Below are 20,033 nucleotides of genomic sequence, written 5' to 3' on the forward strand. Positions count from 1 at the left end.
CACGTCACCTTCCCTTCCTCTCCCACTTTTTCTCTCCCATCCCTCCCGCGAGCCGCGCGGTTCATTTTCAGCGTAGTCACATGGTACCCGTGCTGCACTTTTCTCCCCTTTGTCCCTCCATGGCTGTGCCTCCCCTTACATTTCCAAAGACAAAACGCAAACAAAGGACAGCAAAGGAAAAAACCCTCCTTTTTTCACTTCCTGGGGTTCACCTAGATAACAATTTTGTCTGATCAGATGTACACAGGCCTTGGGCCTTTCTGGGCTTTCCTCCTCTGGGCTCCCTGTGTATGAATGCCCAGGATCCTGTGTAATTTAGCAGGTCCGGGCATTTTGGAGCTAGCTTCTGCGTATGAGAGAGAACATGCACCATTTGTGTCTCTGGGCTTGGCTTGCCTCACTTACCATGATTATTTCTAGGTCCCCCCATTTCCCTGAAAATGACACGTTCCTCCGATGGCTGTGTGAATGTTCTGGATGCACGTATCTGCTGTAGGGCGGCCGGGCTGTTTCCACGGCGTGGGTGTTGTGAGGAGCATCACGGTGAACATGGGTGAGCAGGGCCTGCATGGGCTCCTGCCCGGTGGTGTTTGGAGTAGAAGCCCAGGCTGTTGTGGCTGTGCGGCAGGGGAGACCTAGGTTGCGTTTCTTTAAGGACCCTCCAGACTGCCGTCCAGAGTGGTGGTACTCGATTACACTCCCACCAGCAGTGCAATACGGGTCCTTTCCCCACATCCCTGCCAACATTTGCTGCTGTTCAAATTCACAGTGATGGCCAGTCTAACTGGGGTGGGATGGAGTCTCAGAGTTGTTGTGATGTGCATTTCCTCTGTGGCCAGGGATAAGGGCTATTCCTCAGTGGTTTCCTCACCGCTTCCAACTCCTCTCCTGAGAAGTCTCTCCTTAGCTACCTCGCCCATTGAGTGATTGGTTTATTACCTTCCAAAGGGGTTCGTTTCTTGAGCTCCTGTATCTTTTAATTATTAGGCCTTTGACTTCGGTCTTGCAGGTGAGGATTCCTTTCCAGTCCCGTCGGCTGTCTTCCTAGTTTAGTAACTGTGCCCTTTGTGTACAGAAACTTTTTAGTTTGGTATAATTCCATTTCTCAAGTTTCTCCTCTCTGTTGTACCCCTGGGACTCTATTGAAGGCTCTGTGTATGCCTGTGAGTTCTAACATTTCTCCTTCTCTCTCTTGCAGTAGTGTTGAAGTCTTGGGTCTGATGTTGAAGTCTTTGATCCACTTTGAGTTGACTCTGGTGCATGGTGACACCCAGAGGTCCACTTTTGCTTTTTGCATATGGATGCCCAGTTTTCCCAGCACCAGTTATTGAAGAGGCTGGGTTTTTCTTTTCCCACTCTATATCTTCAGCTCCCTTATCAAATATCAGATAATTACAAGTATATGGTTTTATTTCCGGGTCTTCTAGTCTATTCCATTGATCATCAGATCTGTTTTCGGGCCAGTACCAAGCTGGTTTTGTTATTACGGCTCTGCAGTAGAGGTCTAGGACTGTGATACCACTCACGTTACTTTTTTTGCTTACACTTGATTTGAATGTTATTCCATATGCAGTTTTTATTATTTTCTCCATCTCAGCAAAGACCTTCGTCGGGATTTTGGTGGGGATTGCATTGAATTTGTAGATCATTTTTGTCAGTGTGACCCTTTTTTCAAGATTAGTTCTCTCTATTCTTGAACATGAAAGTTTTTTCCATTTCCTGATGTCATCTTTTATTTCTTCAATTTTTATAGTTTTTGCTAGAAAGGTATTTTGCTTCTTTGGTTAGGATTTTTTTTGAGGCTATTCAAATGGAGTTTTATTCCTCCCCCCAACCCGATTTGCCTGTCTGCTTATGTGTTGTTAATATATAGAAAAGCTACTGATTTAAGGTTAATTTTGTATCCTGCTACTTCATCAGTTATTGACCAGGTCTAGGAGCTTGTGGACTGAGACTTTTGGGTCCTTTAAATATAATATCATGTCATCTGTAAGGAGAGACAGTGCCACTTCTTTCCCTATGTGACTGACTAAGAATTCCAGCACTATATGGAAGAAGAGTGGAGAAATTGGCCACATGCCTTGTTCCTGACTTTAGAGGAAAGGATTTCATTTTTCACTGCTCAGTATGACATTGACTGTTGCTCTGTCATAAATAGCCTTTTATTATTTTGAGATGCGTTGCTTCTTTTTCTTGTTTCTCCAGAGCTTTTAACATGAAAGGATGTTGGATTTTGGTCAAAGGTTTTTTCTGCATCTGCAGACATGATCACCTGGTTCTTGTGCTTGGCTCCTTGATGCGAAGTATTACATTAATTGATTCACGTATGCTACACCAGCCTTGCATCTCTGGGATGAAACCTACTTGATCACTTGATCACTTGCTGAGTTCTGTTGGCTGTTATTTAATTGAAGAGCTTTTGCATCTGTGTTCACCAGAGAGATTGGTCTGCAGCTCCTCTTTTCAGCAGGCCCTGCCTGCCTTGGGGGGAGTGATGCTGACATCATAAAGTGAGCTTGGACTCGATCAAAGAGCACCTGGGGAGGAAGGGTGGGCTCCCCCAGGTCCACTTGTAATTCTTATTTTCCCTCTGCTCCAACTTCCACCAAGAGAGGTTGGCTGGCTCTCTGAATGGAGAGTCCAACAGGATGTCACCTCTGACATGGCTCCCAGGCTGAAAAGGTGTTTTCATTCTAGTTGTCCCTTCGCCGGGTGTCTGGTGAGAATTTGGCCAGGCGGGTATACCTCACACTACCCCTGCTGTAAGCCCAGCCCACCTCACCGCAGCTCCCAGAAAAGGCCCGTGAGAGTTTTCACTGTCTACTCATGAGTTGCCAGCGGGGCTCTGGCTGCAAAAACAAAACGTGGACAGCCTTGACATTGAGATACGCGGACTTTCTAGCTGAGGATAGATGGTGTGATTGAAAGTCGGAAGTGTCGTATTTATTGAGCACTTTGGATCCATGAATAAGCATGACTCCCCGAGCGGGATGCCATCTCCATCACGGCTCTGAAGGTAAATTACTGGGTGACATCTTGAATTTATAACGCCATGGAGCCACAGCATCCTGTGAACAGTGCATCCTTGGTGGTCAGAGCACGGTTGCCTTTCAGGGCATGCTAGGGCTTTAGATTCAGAGCAAAGTCAGTCTGGCAAGAAAGGAGAGGAGAAGGCCAAATCTCATCATTTCTCATCTAGTTTTGCTAGATCCAAAGGCAAGGAAAGAAACTGAGTTAATGCAATGTGAGATGATGGCTTGATTGCGTTCCTTCACTCACTGAGCACTCCTCAAGAATCAGGCATGCCAGGCACTAGAAAAGACCAACAGAAAATGCAGAGAGGCACTGGAACCATACACTCATGTGCCATGACACATCCAGGCTTGCTCAGAGCCCTGGTCCTCAGGGCTCTCAGCCTCTGTGACAGCAAAGACTGCTCTCCTTCAGTACTTCCCATTTCCTCAGAACTGGCAGTAAAATACCTGCAGCTATGGAGAGAAACAGGAAGCAAAGCTTTTCAATGGACATCGTTTATAAATGTTACACGTTGTATTCTATATTCTAACTGCAGAATGATCTCCCATAACTACAAGTTTATGGTGTCTGTTATTTTTTTTGCCAGAGAATGAACTGTACTTTTACCTTCTTAGTCACTGGAATCATTAGAACAGTAAGCAACCATGCAATTTTTTGCATCATAGGGACAAGTATTCAGTGTCCTTGTTTCAATTCTAGACCTCTCAGTGTTTCTTAGTAAGAGGAAAAAGGAAGAAGATAGTTTGTCCCATTTTACCGCAGCCACCGTGGCACCCTGCTAGTTTCTGTGGGCAGTGTGTGAGACTTGGCATTCATTTGCAGCCTTCCTGTGGATCGGTAATTCGGGACCTCATTTCAGACATGTCACCACGGCCATTTCTACTTATGGATTGCACCAAAAAGGCCCAAAATGTGTTTTTTGGTTTTTTTTTTAAAGTTGTGGTGACATTTCTGAAGGGACTAGACTCTGTTCTTATTCGTTATGATCCGACGCTAATCATTAGAGCAGGAGGCAAAACAAACATGGCTGGCTGTGTCTCGCCATACATGACGCATGGCAGGCGAATGCAGTCAGTGTGCTTGTCAGGGAGGGAGGGCGCACACGGCAAACCCATGGTCAGATTTGAGTTCAAAGGAAACAGCAGCTAAAATAAAGCCAGTCACCAAAATACCAAAACAAAGACACTTTTCTTTCTTTTCTTTCACATATGGCGGGGTAGCAGATGTTTTAGTCTCATGGCTTCATTATAAGAAAGTAAGAATATTTTTAAAAAAAAAAACTAAACTGTAAGAGGAAAAATAAGATGACAATTCTATTACTTCTTTCTAGAAATTCTGTGGATTCTTAAACTCTCAATTTTCATCTCCCCTTCTCTCTATTTCCTTTATTTTCATACGTTGTGAGACTGAAGCCATGGCCTTTCAAAATTCAGCAAGTCGAAAATGTAGTATTTCAGTTACTCCCCTGTGGAATAATTCATTAACAAATTAATTACTCCTTTTTCTGTAGTTCTGGGTTTTTTTAATGGTCACAGAGATTGATTTTATTTTACCTTCAGTGTAGCTGCATTTTAAAAAACATCAATAAGTTCAAGTGTTTAAAAGTCAAGGATAAAAACTTAGTTTTTGGAAGTGGCACTGTAGCTCCAGGGGTAGGGTGGTAACCTTGAGCTGAAGAGCTCAGGCCCAGAGTTCAAGTCCCATAACTGGAAAAAAAAAACCATAGTTTTTATTTTCCCAAACTGATTCTGCAGTTCTTTAGCAGTCCTTTATAATAGATTTTTCATATGGAGCTCATTCACTCTGTGTCCACCATTTCTGTGATTCCCCTTTCCTTCTCCAAGTCAGATAAACTTACATACAAGGCAAAGGGCACCACGACTAAAAGCAGTAGCATCAGGGAATACACCAGCGGAGGAAAAAGAAATAACTGCAAATAATACAATAAAAAAACCCTCTTGTTTCTACTTCTTAGAATTAGACTATGTCTATGAATCTACAAGTTAATCCAACGGATAGCAAATGACAATTAATTACACTAGGACATGACTGATTAAACATCACTCCGCGCATCCACACGCTGAGAAGCAGATCACAATGGCTCCATTGCTGTGTGATGCTTATGGAGAGGAGGAGGTGTTTCCTTGCCCCTGCCCCAGCGTCTGTGAGCTCAGACAGCCACCCCTCCAGCCCACCGCAGACTGCACGTGTATGCTGAAAATGAAATCGCAAGTGTCGGCAACCGTCTGTTTCATTTTATTCTACAACTGCTTGATTCCTTTTTGTCGACATGTTTGTGGAACAGTCCACTTGAGAACCACTAAACTGCGAGCAGTTCTTCCTCTGGAAGACTGGGTTTATGTTTTAATCCGGCGATGTGTGGGTGGCCTGGAAGTAGTAGATCCGTGAGGAACGAGCAGACAGGCCCAGACCGCAGCTGGCTTGACGCACTGGAAAAGGAGATGTTTCACGGCGTACTGGAGCACCTCAAGGAAAAGGAAGCGTTATAAAAGACACCACAGTGTCTCAAGAGCAGATAGTATCCATTGACTGGCTGCCTAGTTCTCAATGGACGAGGGGATTCGTGCAAGGTAAGGCTTTAAAAATTCCACAGACAAAAGAGCAGAAATGCTAACGGAACTGCTCGGCCGCTCGCTGCGGTTTGCATGGGTCATGGTTCTCCTGGAACGCGCTGCCGGTTTGTCCACACTGCTCTGTGCACACACAGCTCACGCGGCGTCTCCTGGCGCCCAGCGCCATCGTCGGAGCTCACAGAGGAGCCTGTGCCCGCTGTTCAGAGCACCGCCCACCCTCACTGTCCAGCAGACGTCTTGGTTTTCTAAGTCTTGGTCTCGGTTAGCGTAGGTGTCGTAATCCCTCTCTTGGTCTACCTTGATTTGGGGTGGCACAAAATAACCTTCATCTTTGTTTCTAATTGACCCAGGGCCTTACACTTGCAAGGCAGACATGCCGCTACTTGAGCCACTCCGCTTTCTTTCCACTCCCAGAGACACAGCCGTCTCCATCTTTCTCCACCAGGAAGAAGGGGACTTTTAGAGGAATTCCAACACAATGGTCACAAACACAGTCTCCTTTGTGCATTTTGAACATTTCAGGGGCACACTCCACCCTGCTGTGGAACGTTTCCAAATTGTACCACTGCCTGTCCAGATTCCCACCAGTATTTCTTTTCTCTCCCTCAGATCTGTACTGGTTTGTTTTGGGAATTTGCCTTCCCTCCCGCTCTCTTTTGATCACCTTGTCTCTTTTGATCACCAGATCGCTCTCATAAAACATTTATAAAATATCGAGTCTTCCCAACGAATGAACCTGGGCTTTATTCATTTTGTTTTTCTGACTCGAGAGGTGCCACTTCTATCTTTATAGCACCTTTTCCACTTCAAACATCTTCAGATGGATATATGTCTGATTTTCTGCTCTCAGTCTTTTCTAATTAATCCATTAGGCGTACAGGCTGCAGCTCACTCCATCTCCAGCATCTCATAATATAATGAAGTTCATCACCTTTTCAAGATCACAACTTCCCTGAAAGTATTAACTTTCTGATTAAAACTTTTATTCTTTAATTAACATGTGCTAGTAGACAGGGTTACAGGTCATCTCACAAATGCTTGATATTACGTTTAGTCAGAATACAGTGATTTCAGAATTTTCTTACTCCATGTACTCTTTTAGGACACTTAAGTAAAGCATGTGAAGGAAGTTAATGTGTTAAAGACTCTTACTGAACGAGATGCAGTTAACAATAGAATTATATTGTAGAGAATCATCTTTAAGGTTTTTTTTTAGAAAATAACATCTCAAAATTAAATACAAATTTATTCAATAAATGATATCCATTATTATGGTCTGTTGTATTCTAAACTTCATTTCACATCCTCTCATCATTATTGAATTGCCTCATAAATATTCAAAAGTTGAAGCATTATTTATTTGATTTGATTCATTAAATTGTGTCCTTCCTTTATGACAAAATTATCTCTGGGCGCAAAGCACGGGATCTGCATGCAATCTTATCAACCAGTGCATCACAGTGCATTGATTGAGAATTGTCAACTTAATAACTATACCCACTACTAAAACTCGGGACATGAGGAAACTGGAGACAGATCAGGTCCAGCAGTCAGGGCCTCTGCCTGGCTTGGGGAAAGCCTCCCTCACTGGGCGTGGGAGCCCCTGCCCCCGCCACGCCCTGGCCATGAGGAGTAGCAGGGTGAAGATTGGACGGGAAGGTGGGCTAGCGGGACTCTCTGCTTCTAGCCCCCGTCCCCACTCAGGGCCGCTTCTGTGCTTAGGAGAGGCAGTGGACCAGCGTGGAAGCATGTGTGTACTCAGAGCCGCAGAACCCTGGACCAAGCTCCCATCGCCATCACAAGGAAACTAAAGCATTACGGCACTGTTTTCTTTCCTTTCATCTCTGTGCAATGACCCAGCCTCAAAATCCCATTTTCTAGGTTCAAGCAAGCAGGGAAATAGCCTCTGGCCTCTTCCTTCTTCATCTTTGCTTCAGTGAAACACACTGTAGCCATTCCTGACACCTTGGCCTCCCAGCTCCGGCCCAGGCTGCCCTGTCTTCTGGAGGGCTGTGCCGGCAGCCAGCTACCCTTCCCCTCATCTACCCCAAGCCAGCCCTGGGGCTGAGGTGGGGTCCAGTCCCTTTCCACTTGGTAATCAGTGACAGACAGCAGAGAAATCTTCCGGAGAAGACAAGCGAAAAGGCTCAGCGTGAATTCTTTTCCTCGTAAAAGCTTATTTTACAGATCAGAAGACATTGTTAAATATATCCTTCTACATCTCCACAAGATAAACAAGAATACTCGTCTCTATTTCAAGAACATTTCAAGACACAGAGGACCATAATAGTCAAGAACAAAGTCCCCAAGATAAGATATGTATTGGAAGCAGTGAGATGCAAAGGCATGCTTGATACTGCTAAATATTTAAGCCTGAGAAATAACCCCATGGGAAGAGCAGGGGACTGAGGAAGCCGTGAGGCTCGGAGGTGGGATAAGAAGCTGGAGGGGCAGGGCAGGGAATTTGTCCCTAAATATGTGTCCTTAGAGAAGACAGAAAGGAGTCTTTGAAGTAAACGCAACAACCAGAAAAGGAGAGTGAAAAGGTCCCCAAAGAAAGAGCACCCAACCCCCAAGAAAATCGCTATCCTTAGAAGCAGACACCAGTTTACAAGCTTTCAAGAAATTCTTTTTGTGTTTTTGTTTGTTTGTTTGCTTTTTGGGGTTTTTTTGTGTGGTTTTTTTGGTGGGTTGTGGAGCTGGAACTCTGGGCCTGGGTGCTGTCCCTGAGCTCTTCAGCTCAAGGCTACTGCCCTACCTCCTGAGCCACTTCCCTTTTGTATCTAGTGATTAATTGGAGGTAAGAGTCCCATGCTCTTTTGTGTCCCAGGCTGGCCTTGAACCGCGGTCCTCAGATCTTGGCTCCCGAGTAGCTAGGACGACAGACGTGAGTCACCAACGCCGTGCTGCTTTTAAGAAATGTTAACATGGGAAACCGCCGTTTGCCCTCCACATGACCTTTCACCCAACGTCGTTTGGTTCCGTGCTCAAAACCTTGGCGATGGCGACACTGCTGGGTGTCCCGGGCCCCACAGCCTGTCCAGCTGCCACTCCTGACTGGAGACTCTGGGTGTCACAGCTCCCTTCCCCGCCTGTTCTTCACGTTCGTAGGCCAGCTACTGTCTCCCTGTACCATCCTAAAGGAAAGCGTCAGCAGACGGATGAGGATAATTCACACTCATACCACAAGCAGCAGTGATTATAATACACTCAGCAGCAGAGAACATGGCGGGGGGGGTGGTCCTTGGGGAAATGTCGTGGAGAATTCTCAGGGAAGCTGAAACTGGAGGAGTGGGAGGCATGCAAGGAGCTTTGTCAGCCGGCAGCGGCACTCAGGGCACTGCAGTGGACCGTGGGCCTTTCCCTAGCCGGCTCTGAGTGGGGGCCGGGGCAGGCGCTGGTGCAGGCATGCAGAGAGATCTCGCCAGGCGAAGATGTGCGATCCTGGGCGAGGACGTGGACTGGGGAGTTCCTTCTCCGTGCAGTGGAGCCCAGCCAAGGACAGCCTGGGAGCTGCCCACAGCCAGCCAACGTGCCATTGCCCCGTCTTCAAAGCACGCTCTGTCCCCCCTTCCTCCTGGTCTCCCCTGCCCACAGCCCGCTCCCAGTCTCCCCACTCCTCACTGGACTCCACAGGTCCCCTGCCCCTCGGCACCCCATGCCTTCTCTGCTCTCTTTCGGCTTGGGGTCTCACATGTTTAGGCGAGGCGGAAGAAGTGATAGCAGAGTCGTGGCTTCTGGAAGAGACCAGGAAGTGAGACGTAGCACTGACAGGAGAGCTTTGCATTTGTTCCACCCAGCAGCATATCAGCCAACTTTGCAGCTTTAAAATAATTAAAAATGTATTCTTGAGCAAGATGAGATAGTTCTTGAAATAGGAAATAATGGGGCCACAGCATAGAAAAGATAGGCTCCCTGGCTCCTAGCTTCCTAGCTTTCAAAGGTAATTTTCTGAAGTTCTGCCATTTAGCTATAATGTGCTTTCAATTCGGTGGGAAATGGGGTTACAAAATAGGATTTGACCACTTTATTAAGCTCCTTTCCTACGAATTAAGATCTGTGCAGGTCCTTCAGGCAGGCTTGGTAGTAAAGGATTGAATTACTGGAGTTTCAGCACAAACTGTTTATGACATCTATGAAGCCATTTACAAAAGTGCTGAGAGTCAGGCTGGCGGGTGATGTTTGAAGAACCCTTCTGCACGCCCGACACCGGATGAGGACGAAGCCTTACAAAAGCAGGGAACCCCCAGCCCAGACCCTCAGGGCACTGGTCAGGAAGCGCCCCTGCAATCTGCACCCACAAAATGCCTGCCCCGTTACCTGACGCTGCAGAGCCACAGGCCCAGCAGGAAGACTGGCCTCTGCATGGAGGCCCCAGGCTGACCAGCAAAAAGCCATGGCCGAGATTCTCCGGCTGGATGGAAAACACATCCAGAGAGGAGAGGACTGAGGCAGAGAGCAAGCGAGCGGGAGGAGAGGGAGGAGAGATACCATGTGTGTCCTTGCTCAGAACATTCCGTGTCAAAGCTACGTGGCGGTGGCTCCTGTGGCCCACAGAGGAGGAGCAGCGTTGTCTTGGCCTCTCCCTTAGCCAGCCCAGGCGTGTCCGCCGGGCCTCTCGCCTGCCTGCAGGGTGCAGCCCCGCTCCTGGCTCTGCAGGAGTGGTGTGGGGGACCGGGTTGTGGGGGGACTTCTTCCTAGGGCACCGCCTCCACCCATCGTCATCACGCCCTGGTGGTGACGATCGCGGGCCCTTTGTCATTAACGCAACCCCTCTGTCGTGTTGGCAGGTTAGCTACTGGAAGGACACGGAGGAGGGCACAGCAGAGACGGTCAAGACTCGGGGGAACGAGTCCTTCGTGGTCCTGACGGGGCTGCAGGGAAACACGCTGTACCACATCACCGTGAGGGCCTACAACGGCGCCGGCTACGGCCCAGCCAGCGGCCAAGTGAGCGTGGCCACCAAGAAGTCCCGTGAGTGGCCAGGGTCCAGGCCGGGGTGGGGGGACCTTCCTGGAAGCCACGCGGGGTCCATGATGAGCCAAGTCAAGGAAGGAGTTGTGACTCTGAGGCCTGGTTCAAGGCTGACGTCTGAATTCCAAAAGCGGCGGTGACCATTGCTTGTCGTGGTGGATAGGGTTATCTCCCGCGGAATGAGGCTGACCTCTGCTGTGTGTCCCTCAGCGCCCAGCCAGGCCCCGAGCGACCTCCAGTGGGAGCAGCAGGGCTCGCAGGTCTCCTTGGGCTGGGAGCCGGTCCAGCCCCTGGCCAACGAGTCTGAAGTCACAGGTTATAAGGTCAGTGCCTCCCCAGCCCTCACACTCACCCCAGAACCTGGTGTCAGGAGAACAGGGGAGGAAACTGAGGCAGGCACACTTTACGTTAACTAAGATGCAGAAGAGTTTCTCTCTTTCTCTCTCTCTTTCTCTCTCTCTTTCTCTTTCTCTCTCTCTCTCTTTCTTTCTTTCTTTCTTTCTTTCTTTCTTTCTTTCTTTCTTTCTGTCTTTCTTTCTTTCTTTTGTTGGTCATAGTGCTTGAATTCCACCTGGGCGCTGTCCCTGAGCTCTTCAGCTCAAGGCTACCTCCCTGCTCCTGAGCCAAGCCCCACTTCCCATTTTCTAGAGGTTAATGGGAGATAAGACTCTCAGGTTCTTTTGTGACTGGGCTGGCTTTGAACCTTGATCCTTAGATCTCAACCTCCTGGGATTACAGGCGTGAGTCACCTCTCCCGGCTATGCAGAAGAGTTTTCTAATGCCAGGCCAGAACCCAGAGAGGGCAGAGTTAGGGAGGAAGACGGCCGTCTGTGTCCCCCAGAGTTTCAGGCCACACAGCCACTTGGCCATGTGCTAACAGCAGCCCTGCACCAGGAAAATATCCCCAGCTTGCTGTCGAAAAGCAATTTTGCCTGTTTAAAATACATGCAGTCCACCTATTGAATTGGCTTCATTTCAAATTCTTGTTCCACAATGTCAGCGTGTATTTATCGCCTTCAACCCCACACAAAAGTGTGAGGGTTTACAGTAGATGTGAACAAATTTTTGTGGCAATATTTAGACTACAGGCATCATTTTAGGTGGCTTTTTCTATCAGAGATAGTAACAGAATATGTTGGGTCTAACATGCTAAATTCCAAAGCTGAAGCAGAAGCAGGTATAAATGAAATATATATTTTATGATAAGCCATTCCCAATACTTAAGATAACGTGTAGCCTTTCTTAGTGTAAGTCAACCACACTCAAACCCAGAGGCACTCAGATTTGTCCCTGTTGCCCCGGGGCGTGAAGTGTACCTTTGAGGTGGCAGGGGAGTCAGCGTCCAGATCCTCCCCACGCCTCCTCTGAAGGCCGGGCCTTCTGACTTCTCTTCTAAAGCAGATTTGCTCCTCCACGGTTAGGGGCCAGAAATGTGGACCATCCGTTCATAACCCCGTCTAACATGAGTAGAAGTATAACGTTGTCTCCCAGAAGGGACCGGCCAGGCAGAATCTCCCCAGGCAAAGGAGCACAGACCCCCCCCCCGCCCCTCTCCTCCCACCCCCACCCTCCGCATCCACCCTCCCCACTCTCTGGTTTTATGCTCTTCTCCCACCTTCTATCCGTCCCCAGTGTGAGGCACTGCCTCTCTCCTGTGTCTCACTGGAATAATGACTGCCAATCCTCCTTCTTCCATCTGCATCTGGTGATGCATCATATTTTCCATAGTAAATTCTTTTAAAACAGTGACTCCTCTGTCAAGCATATGAGAGGAAGACTTTGTGGAAACGCTGGGGTGGGTGTACAGACTCACATCAGAGCACAGCTCTCATCCACACTGACTGCTCTGGAGACACTCAGGGGAGGGAGAGGGGGAGGAGGGGCGGGCAGGGCAGGGGAGGGGAGGGAAGAGGAGGGGAGGGGATAGCCTTCGCTTGAACAGGGTCCACCCTTTGTATGGACACTTACAGACATCACTGGCAAGAAATTCATTCCATTTTGGGCACACTCACATCCGTTTTCTGTACCATAATATACATGGAACATTCATTTCCAGCTCATGCCATGGACAACAGCAGAAACGGTTGAATTGTTGAGGCTTGTAGTTTGGGAAAATCCAACACTCTCTGGTTTTTAAGTATAACTCGGGAGCAGTCTTGACACGAGACAACCTCCTGTATGCATAAAGACAGCTGTCATGGAAACCGATGATCCACCAATGTCTAGATTCTCAGAGAATTCCCTGGCCTCCTTCTTGTCCATAACTATTTCTAGCATATCTGGATAACTCCTTAGACTTTGTCTCATTCACACTTGTCTTTTCTACATCAGGACTTAAAAACGGGCCCAAGTTCTCTGAAACCATTCACCTGATGTAACTCTCCCCTGCATGCCTACCTCGGCGCGTTCCCAGACGTATTGATAAAGACCTCATTTAATCACAGATTCCTTTCGAGACCATTAACCGATGATTTTCCCATTGCCTCTATCTTTTGTTCCCAAATCTCAGCTGATCCATAAATTTTTCTTCAACTCTGGATTTTACAGCAACATTAGATATGCATTGCCGGCTGCGTTTTCCTTTGTCATAAAACATGTAATTTATTAAACCATAACAACAGTGTCCTCCAACACAGTCACTCCCCTGCCAATCCTCACCAATTTACACCCTTTCCTCCTCTCATAAATCTCCTTTCTAATTGCCTCATGTAGATGATCAAATTCTCATTCATCACAGAGCTAGTCAAACTCAGAAGCATAAATCCTGGTCGATTTGTCAGTTTTTAAGAAACTGCCACAGGCCTCCTCCAGAAGGTGTCCTGATTCCCCACGTCTCACTTAAGCAGTCACTCCGTGCAGTGACAGCTCCTGCTGCAGCATTGCACTTCACGGCTCTGCTGTGTGTCCTGCGCTGGGTGGTGATGGGGCCTGGGAAAGAAAACGCGCTGTTGTCTTCTCTGCTGAAACTGCAGCCGATGCCCTGTGCTTGTCACCAGCCAGACGCCCAGAAACTATGTAGTCATGGTGTCACTATTTTGTATTCCCACCGAAGCCATAGGATCCTTCCCAAAGGGATTTCAGAACGTGCTATGCTTTCAGGAGAGGCCATTTTTTCCGGCAAAGACCCCAAGTACATTAAAATCCATAGAAGATGAAGGGAATGAGATACTACAAGCCAAGAGCAAAGTCAAGAATCGTTAGGCTTCTGTCTATGAAAATACTGCTTTTGTAAACTTTCGTTTCTGCAAAACAGCTGGAGATGGATAGATAATAGGTCAGTAGGTAGCCAGACAGACACCAGGTAGGTAGGTAGATGATACAGAAGCATTTGTCACCTGTCTGTCTTCCCATCAGTCCATCCTGTGAGATTCAATTGCGCTGAGCTTTCTCTCACCCAGCACCAGGTCCTGGACTGAGGAATCTTACATGCCCCTTCTCATTTCATTCCCTATACCACCATGAAACGATGACATTCTTTCCACCAAACAGGAGGGCGAATCCAGTGTGAGGAAGCCTAGCAGTTTGCCCAGATTTCCTCATCAGATATTGATTTTGCTTCTTTGACTTGCTCTGTAGAAAATGGCTTTGAATCCAGATTTGAAGGACTGCCACACCATTGCTTTCTCCACTACACAAACAAATCGTAGTTTAGTAACACCAGTAATTACAAAACACACACACACACACGCAAATGAAAAGAACACATGTCAGGTTCACGCTGAATGAAACAACTGTGAAACAATAACTTTGCCTTCTACGGAGCCACCTAGCCACCCACCCAGAGAATTCTTGCGTGAATTCTCTAAGCATACGTATTGCCTCGTTTTCTCACAGGAACTGGACAATTCTGAGTCTTGGTTGGAATTGGTTTTTGTCATGCATGTAAGCTCAATTCTGCCACCATGTACATACATGAAGAAAATGTTCACTCTGCTACCCACGGCTACTCAAACACCAGTTCACCACAAAGCACGCTACCATTGAAAGAACAACTGGACACAGCTCTCACTTGCCAGCAGTTTCTGATCTGGTTGAGGACTTCGTATTACTACACTTGGCTGCGTTTCCGTTTCCTCCTTTCCATTTGAAGCTAAGCTTTCAGAGGCTATCCTCGGGGTAGTGCTCATTTGAACAATGGGCAGCTCCGTGCCCTGTGCCCTGGCAGCCCACTTTTCCCGTGTCTGCATCACAAATCCGTGATGTGCTTGGGATGGTCTGAATTCTTCTCAAGCTGGTAAACCCTCTACCTTGAAACCCTTCACTCGGCACCACCCGCTCTGACATTAGACTCTTTCTGTGCTTCAGAGTGCCTCGTGTGCTCCCGTGGCGTTTGCTCACGTGTCTAAGCGGTGTGCTCTGTGCACTTATCTGGGACAGTGATGAACACTGCCCATGCGTGTTCACTGCTGTCCCTGCATGGCCACCGCTGAACCAGCCTCTGCTGTGGCCCACAGGTGTTTTACAGGCAGGAGGGTCACAGCCACGGTGACATCATCCTCACCCAGAAGCCACAGGCCGTGGTCCCCCTCCCCGAGGCCGGCGTCTACATCATTGAAGTGCGGGCCTACAGTGAAGGGGGGGACGGAGCCGCCAGCTCCCAAATCCGAGTGCCTTCATATTCAGGTGAGGCTGCCCAGGGGAGGCAGATTTTGATGGCTGCAAGATGGTATGGCTCTCATCGCACTGAGCGATGGACGTTGAGATGCATCTCCCTGTTTCCCTCCACTTCCTGCCGTGAATGCAAGCCGTGGCAAGCTGCTCACACTGCAGGATTTCTGCCATGTAGGGATGATGTTTCATCATGATCCACCCATTTATGGAGGCTCAGTACCCAGACACTTGGCTTTTGGAATATTGCTTCTAAACTGGCACTGCACTAGCTTAACACGCCTACCTGCCTGGTATCGTTTTGCTAGACAATGGAAAATGTAAAGGAATGCTTTGAAAATTACAATTCAATGTTTACCGATTTCCAAACAGATTATACATTTGATTTGTTACACCTTTGTGCCAGTACTGGGGCTTAAACTTGGCCAGAGTTCTGTTCGTTAGCCACACATTCAGTTCTGTATTTTTGGTGGTTAATTAGAGATAAGAGCCTCATGGTCTCTTGGACTTTGCTTCCCGGGCTGGCTTTGAACTGTGATAGTCAGATCTCAGCCTCCTGAGTAGCTAGAATTACAGGCATGAGCCACCGACCCCAGGGTGGCTATTTTTATTTGCATCGCTGTGAATACGTGTTTGCTTTTGCTGAGCCCTTGCTGTCTGTGAAATCAGAAATGCTTGATACAGTTCATCACAGCCACCTGTCACGCATAAGGCAGGTGCAGTTTCCTGTTCACAGAGAAAACTCAAGGGGCGTGCCTCTGCGCCCCCGTCATTAGCTGGCAGGAGTAGGACGGAGCCTAGGTGAGCTCTCTTCAAGGTCTGAGCGCGGATTCTTCTCTCTCTGCCTCAGGGGGTAAAATCACGAGTGCACAGTCTCGACTGCACACCAGCTCCTGGTCGTCCTGGACAGCGCTCGTCGTGGCCCTGCTCCTCCCTTTGGCCTCCTGGTGAGACCCGCCACCTCCTGGGCTGCTTCGCAGAGAGGAGCTTTGAACCCATGGAACTGCACGGTGCAGTGCACGGGGTCGGGGCAACATTGCTTCTTCATCAGGCTTCGCTTTGAGAGGACAGTCCAGTTACAAAATATGCACATTGTATGAAATGAACTTTTGTAAGCAAAGGAAATTTCAGTCAAATGTATTCTTAATTTTTTAATACGTTGGGGTTTGGTTTTCTATCTGAGGGCTCTGAGCTGTGCCGCTGGTCTTTTGGGGAAGGCGTCTCCACAGATCCGCTTCAGACACGAACCCCAGCACAGAGAATGGAAATTGCTGAAGACTCTGGGGCCAGTGTTTTCCTTTTCCCTCCCTCTGCTATTCCAATTGCCAGCCCAGCAGAGAGGTCGGAAAACACTTTAGTGGTGCGGCCCATTCCATTCTAGGAGAAACACACACAGTGTGGTCAAGGAAGTATCTGATGACCCAGGAATGCTGCATCGCTTCTCCTGGCGTGCTTCCCACACGGGCTGCAGGGCTTCGCTCAGGACGCGCTCAGAGCCAGGTAGTTTTCCATCAAGCGCTGTCTCGTGTTGCTGCAAATACAGTAAATGTTTATTTTTAATAGCAAAAGATAGTTTAAAGTCAAAAACACATGAGGGCTGACAGCGAGGATGACAGGAAGGCTCGAGAGCTCACTTGTAGATGCAGTGATCTTGGGGCAGAGCCACCACTCCTCCACGGCTTGTCAAAACATTGTGAATCAAGGCCAGTGCCTTCCTGTCATTGCAAATTAATTGGGAGGACAATGAAAATTGGTTGTGGAGGCAATTATTCCTCCGTGTAGCATGTGGATGAAGCCAGGCATCGTGGCTCACACCTGTAATCCTACCTACCGAAGGCTGAGATCTGAGGATCTCAGTTCACAGCCAGCCTGGGCAGGAAAACCTGTGGGATTCTTATCTCCAGTCACCTGGCCAGAATCCCAAAGTGGAGCTGTGGCTCAGTGTAGAGCACCAACCTGGAGCAGAAAAGTTAAGCGACAGCTAAGGCCCAGGCCCTTAGTTCAAGCCCAAATATTGACATGTACGCGCGTGCGCACACACACACACACACACACACACACACACACACACTGAAGCATTGACATGCACACACACACACACACACACACACACACCGAAGCATAACAATAAATTTTGATTCTTTGAAGTGCAAATATGTCGTTTACACAATCTTGCCAACTTCCAAAATAAAGAGAACACATTAGAATAAATCTGTTCTCCTAATTCATGGTGCCACAGTGGCATTACCTAGGCAAACCAGCTGTGCGTCCTTTATTCTGAGGCCACAGGGGAAGAGGCTGCTTGAATGTGAGTGGCGGGAGATGGTGACTGACAGGCACAGGGCGGGTCTGCCCACACATGACCTGGAAGTTCTAGAAAGCACAGGGTGGGCCAGGTCAATGTCATAGCCATGAAGAAATCACGAAAGACACTGGTGACACCTGGCTGGTGGGGAAGCCAGGCCCACCATGGCGCCCCTGTGAGAACGAGAGGCCTCTTCCTTTCTCTGCATCATCTACACCCATCCACTCCCACAGCGTCCGCAACGATACCCAGCTGCAGGCAGAGGCCCTAGAGGTTCTTATCTGCATTACCAGACCAGAGATTAGGATTTGCGCTCCCCAAACCCTAAAGGGTGTCTCAGGTGCCCAGGCTCTTCCTCCGTGGTGACAGTCGTGGCCAGGCAGACAGCCCTGAGCACCTCCGACAGCATCGCAAAGCTGTGTCAGCCAGTTGATTGGAGTAGGCGGTGCAGACGGAGTTAAACCTGTGGAACACAACAGCCCAGTGTCCTTCCTGAAGGCCGCCTGGGGCGGGAGGCTGCCACGCTCCTGGAGCCATGGCGGAAGAGTTCACACAGAAGTGTGAGCTCTCCCAAGAACGCCATAACTCCTAAGAACCGCAGGTGCGTCTGAGGCAAAATGGGAATTTTTACATATTCAGTGAAGCAGGCCCTTCCATGATGTTCTCTACTAAATATTACAAAGCAAAATCCAGGGGAATGTATCAATATCTGGCAAATTCCAATCGACACATACTCCAGATTGATTGGAGACAGTGCACACACCCCTGCTAGTATTTCACAGACACTTTCTGGTGTTGCATTCTCCCGGGAGTCAGAGGGCTAGGATGTTATTTATTACTCGACACACACACACAAAATGTGTATTTGGCATCATAAACCAACAATTTTCAATGATGATGGACTTAGGTATTGCATCTTTGTTACTGTGCATTCCTACCAAGGGTCCATTATTTTTCAGCTGCAAAACCATGAAAGCATTTTCCTGGATGGCACCAAAACCACACAGTCTTAAGTCACTAAAGAGACTGTATTTTTGTATAATGTCAATTGAATTGCAAAGAAAACAGTGCTTGTAATTAGGACTTTCCTGAAAGCGGGTGTTTTGCAGCCCCAGCAGAAGATGCTGTGATCTCTGTGGAAAATGGTTAACTCTGTTGTATACAATCTGTATATAAACGATAGATGCCGGTATATAACGTGTGGGAGGCACAGTCAGATAATAGTTCTGTGTACTGTTCTTGTAACATTAGACCTTTTTAATAAAGAATTCTGTTTTTATTGACTTTTATCTTCTCTCCTGTCAGCTCCGTAAATGACATCATTTCAAGCAGAGCACAGAATGCTTGTGACTACTGGTAATGGTTCCAAACTGAAAATTACCACTCTGCCAGGAGTCTGCATGCTGTGACGGTTTTAGGCTCAAAAATCCCCCTCGATACCCAAGGCAGCTACAACTTGGAAAGCTAAATTTATGTCCAAGAATAAAAAGTGCGAAGAAACCAGAATAGCTAGGATGAGTGCACGGTGAAATTCCTGAGTTATTTCTACTCAGATTTACACAGAAAGTGTGAAATGCATACTTTCGCATTTCCTGGATTTGGAACCATCGATTGTGAGCTAAGCCAAGTGCTATCTTTCCTGGCAGGGCGGTTTGCTCTTTGTGGCTTTCACCTGTCAGTGTATCCATCCAGGTGATCAACCATTATCTTGTTTATAAAATGTTTCTGTGCCACTTAGACCCCTGGAGATAGAATTGTTTCCATTTGGGCTTTTTTCTCAGCATTGGCAACACAGTACCTAGCACATGGCAAGTGAGCAGTAAATTGGATTAAATTTAATGCTGGTCTGAGAGCTTCCAGAGGCTTCCGAGCCGGGAGCTCCCTCTCCCCGGGGAAGCTGCCTCTTAGGTTCTAGTCCAGCTTACACAACCATTGGCTTTACAGTCTTTTCACACACAAAGCGGTGCAGTTGTTCTGAAGGGATTTATGCCTCCCCGTCAATCCCACCAGCCCTGATTCATCTCCAAGGTGCACGGCTGAGTGAAGGACCAGGTGCAGAGAAGCGGCCATCGGCCCCACTTTGCATAAAAAGCAGGAAACACGTGTGCACCCCTCTGGAATTGTTCTCTAAAAATCGGCAAGGTGCCAGGAGTTTGGCCTCGTGGTACAGTGCTCGCCCAGCATGAACAAACACCCGGGTTTGGTTCCTCAGTATCACAAATATAGAAAAAAGCCAGGAATGGTGCTGTGGCCTTGAGAAAAAACCCAACGACAGTGCTCAGGCCTTGAGCCTAAAGCCCAGAAATGGCAAAAAAAAAAAAAATGGCAGGATACTCAGAATAAAGATGAGTCTCTCCCTAAGGCCTCACCTGTGCCCTGCTGGCAGCCCCAGAGCCCCACCACAGCCAGGCGCCTTTTCCTGGGCCTTTCTTCCACCCACCGTTCCCCTGGCCTCAGCCCCTGCAGTGGAGCAGGTGAGCAGAGGCTTCCGTCTCAGGCTGTGCAGCCAGCGCCTC

At 48.0% G+C, this 20,033-nt stretch overlaps 1 protein-coding gene across 1 annotated transcript in view; it reads left to right on the forward strand.

Moving 5' to 3' along the window:
- The window catches only part of Cntn5 (contactin 5), a 154,674-nt gene extending 135,868 nt beyond the window's left edge, over nucleotides 1-18,806 (forward strand). The window contains exons 19-22 of the mRNA XM_090319231.1: nucleotides 10,421-10,604; nucleotides 10,815-10,927; nucleotides 15,059-15,227; nucleotides 16,063-18,806. Of these exons, the coding sequence (XP_090175357.1) occupies nucleotides 10,421-10,604; nucleotides 10,815-10,927; nucleotides 15,059-15,227; nucleotides 16,063-16,163 (567 nt within the window). The 3' untranslated portion in view covers nucleotides 16,164-18,806. The remainder of the gene's footprint in view (nucleotides 1-10,420; nucleotides 10,605-10,814; nucleotides 10,928-15,058; nucleotides 15,228-16,062) is intronic.
- Nucleotides 18,807-20,033: the final 1,227 nt, after the last annotated feature.

Source organism: Megascapheus bottae, chromosome 27 (assembly GCF_031878675.1).
Source record: "Megascapheus bottae isolate mThoBot1 chromosome 27, mThoBot2.hap1, whole genome shotgun sequence".
Lineage (NCBI taxonomy): Eukaryota > Metazoa > Chordata > Mammalia > Rodentia > Geomyidae > Megascapheus > Megascapheus bottae.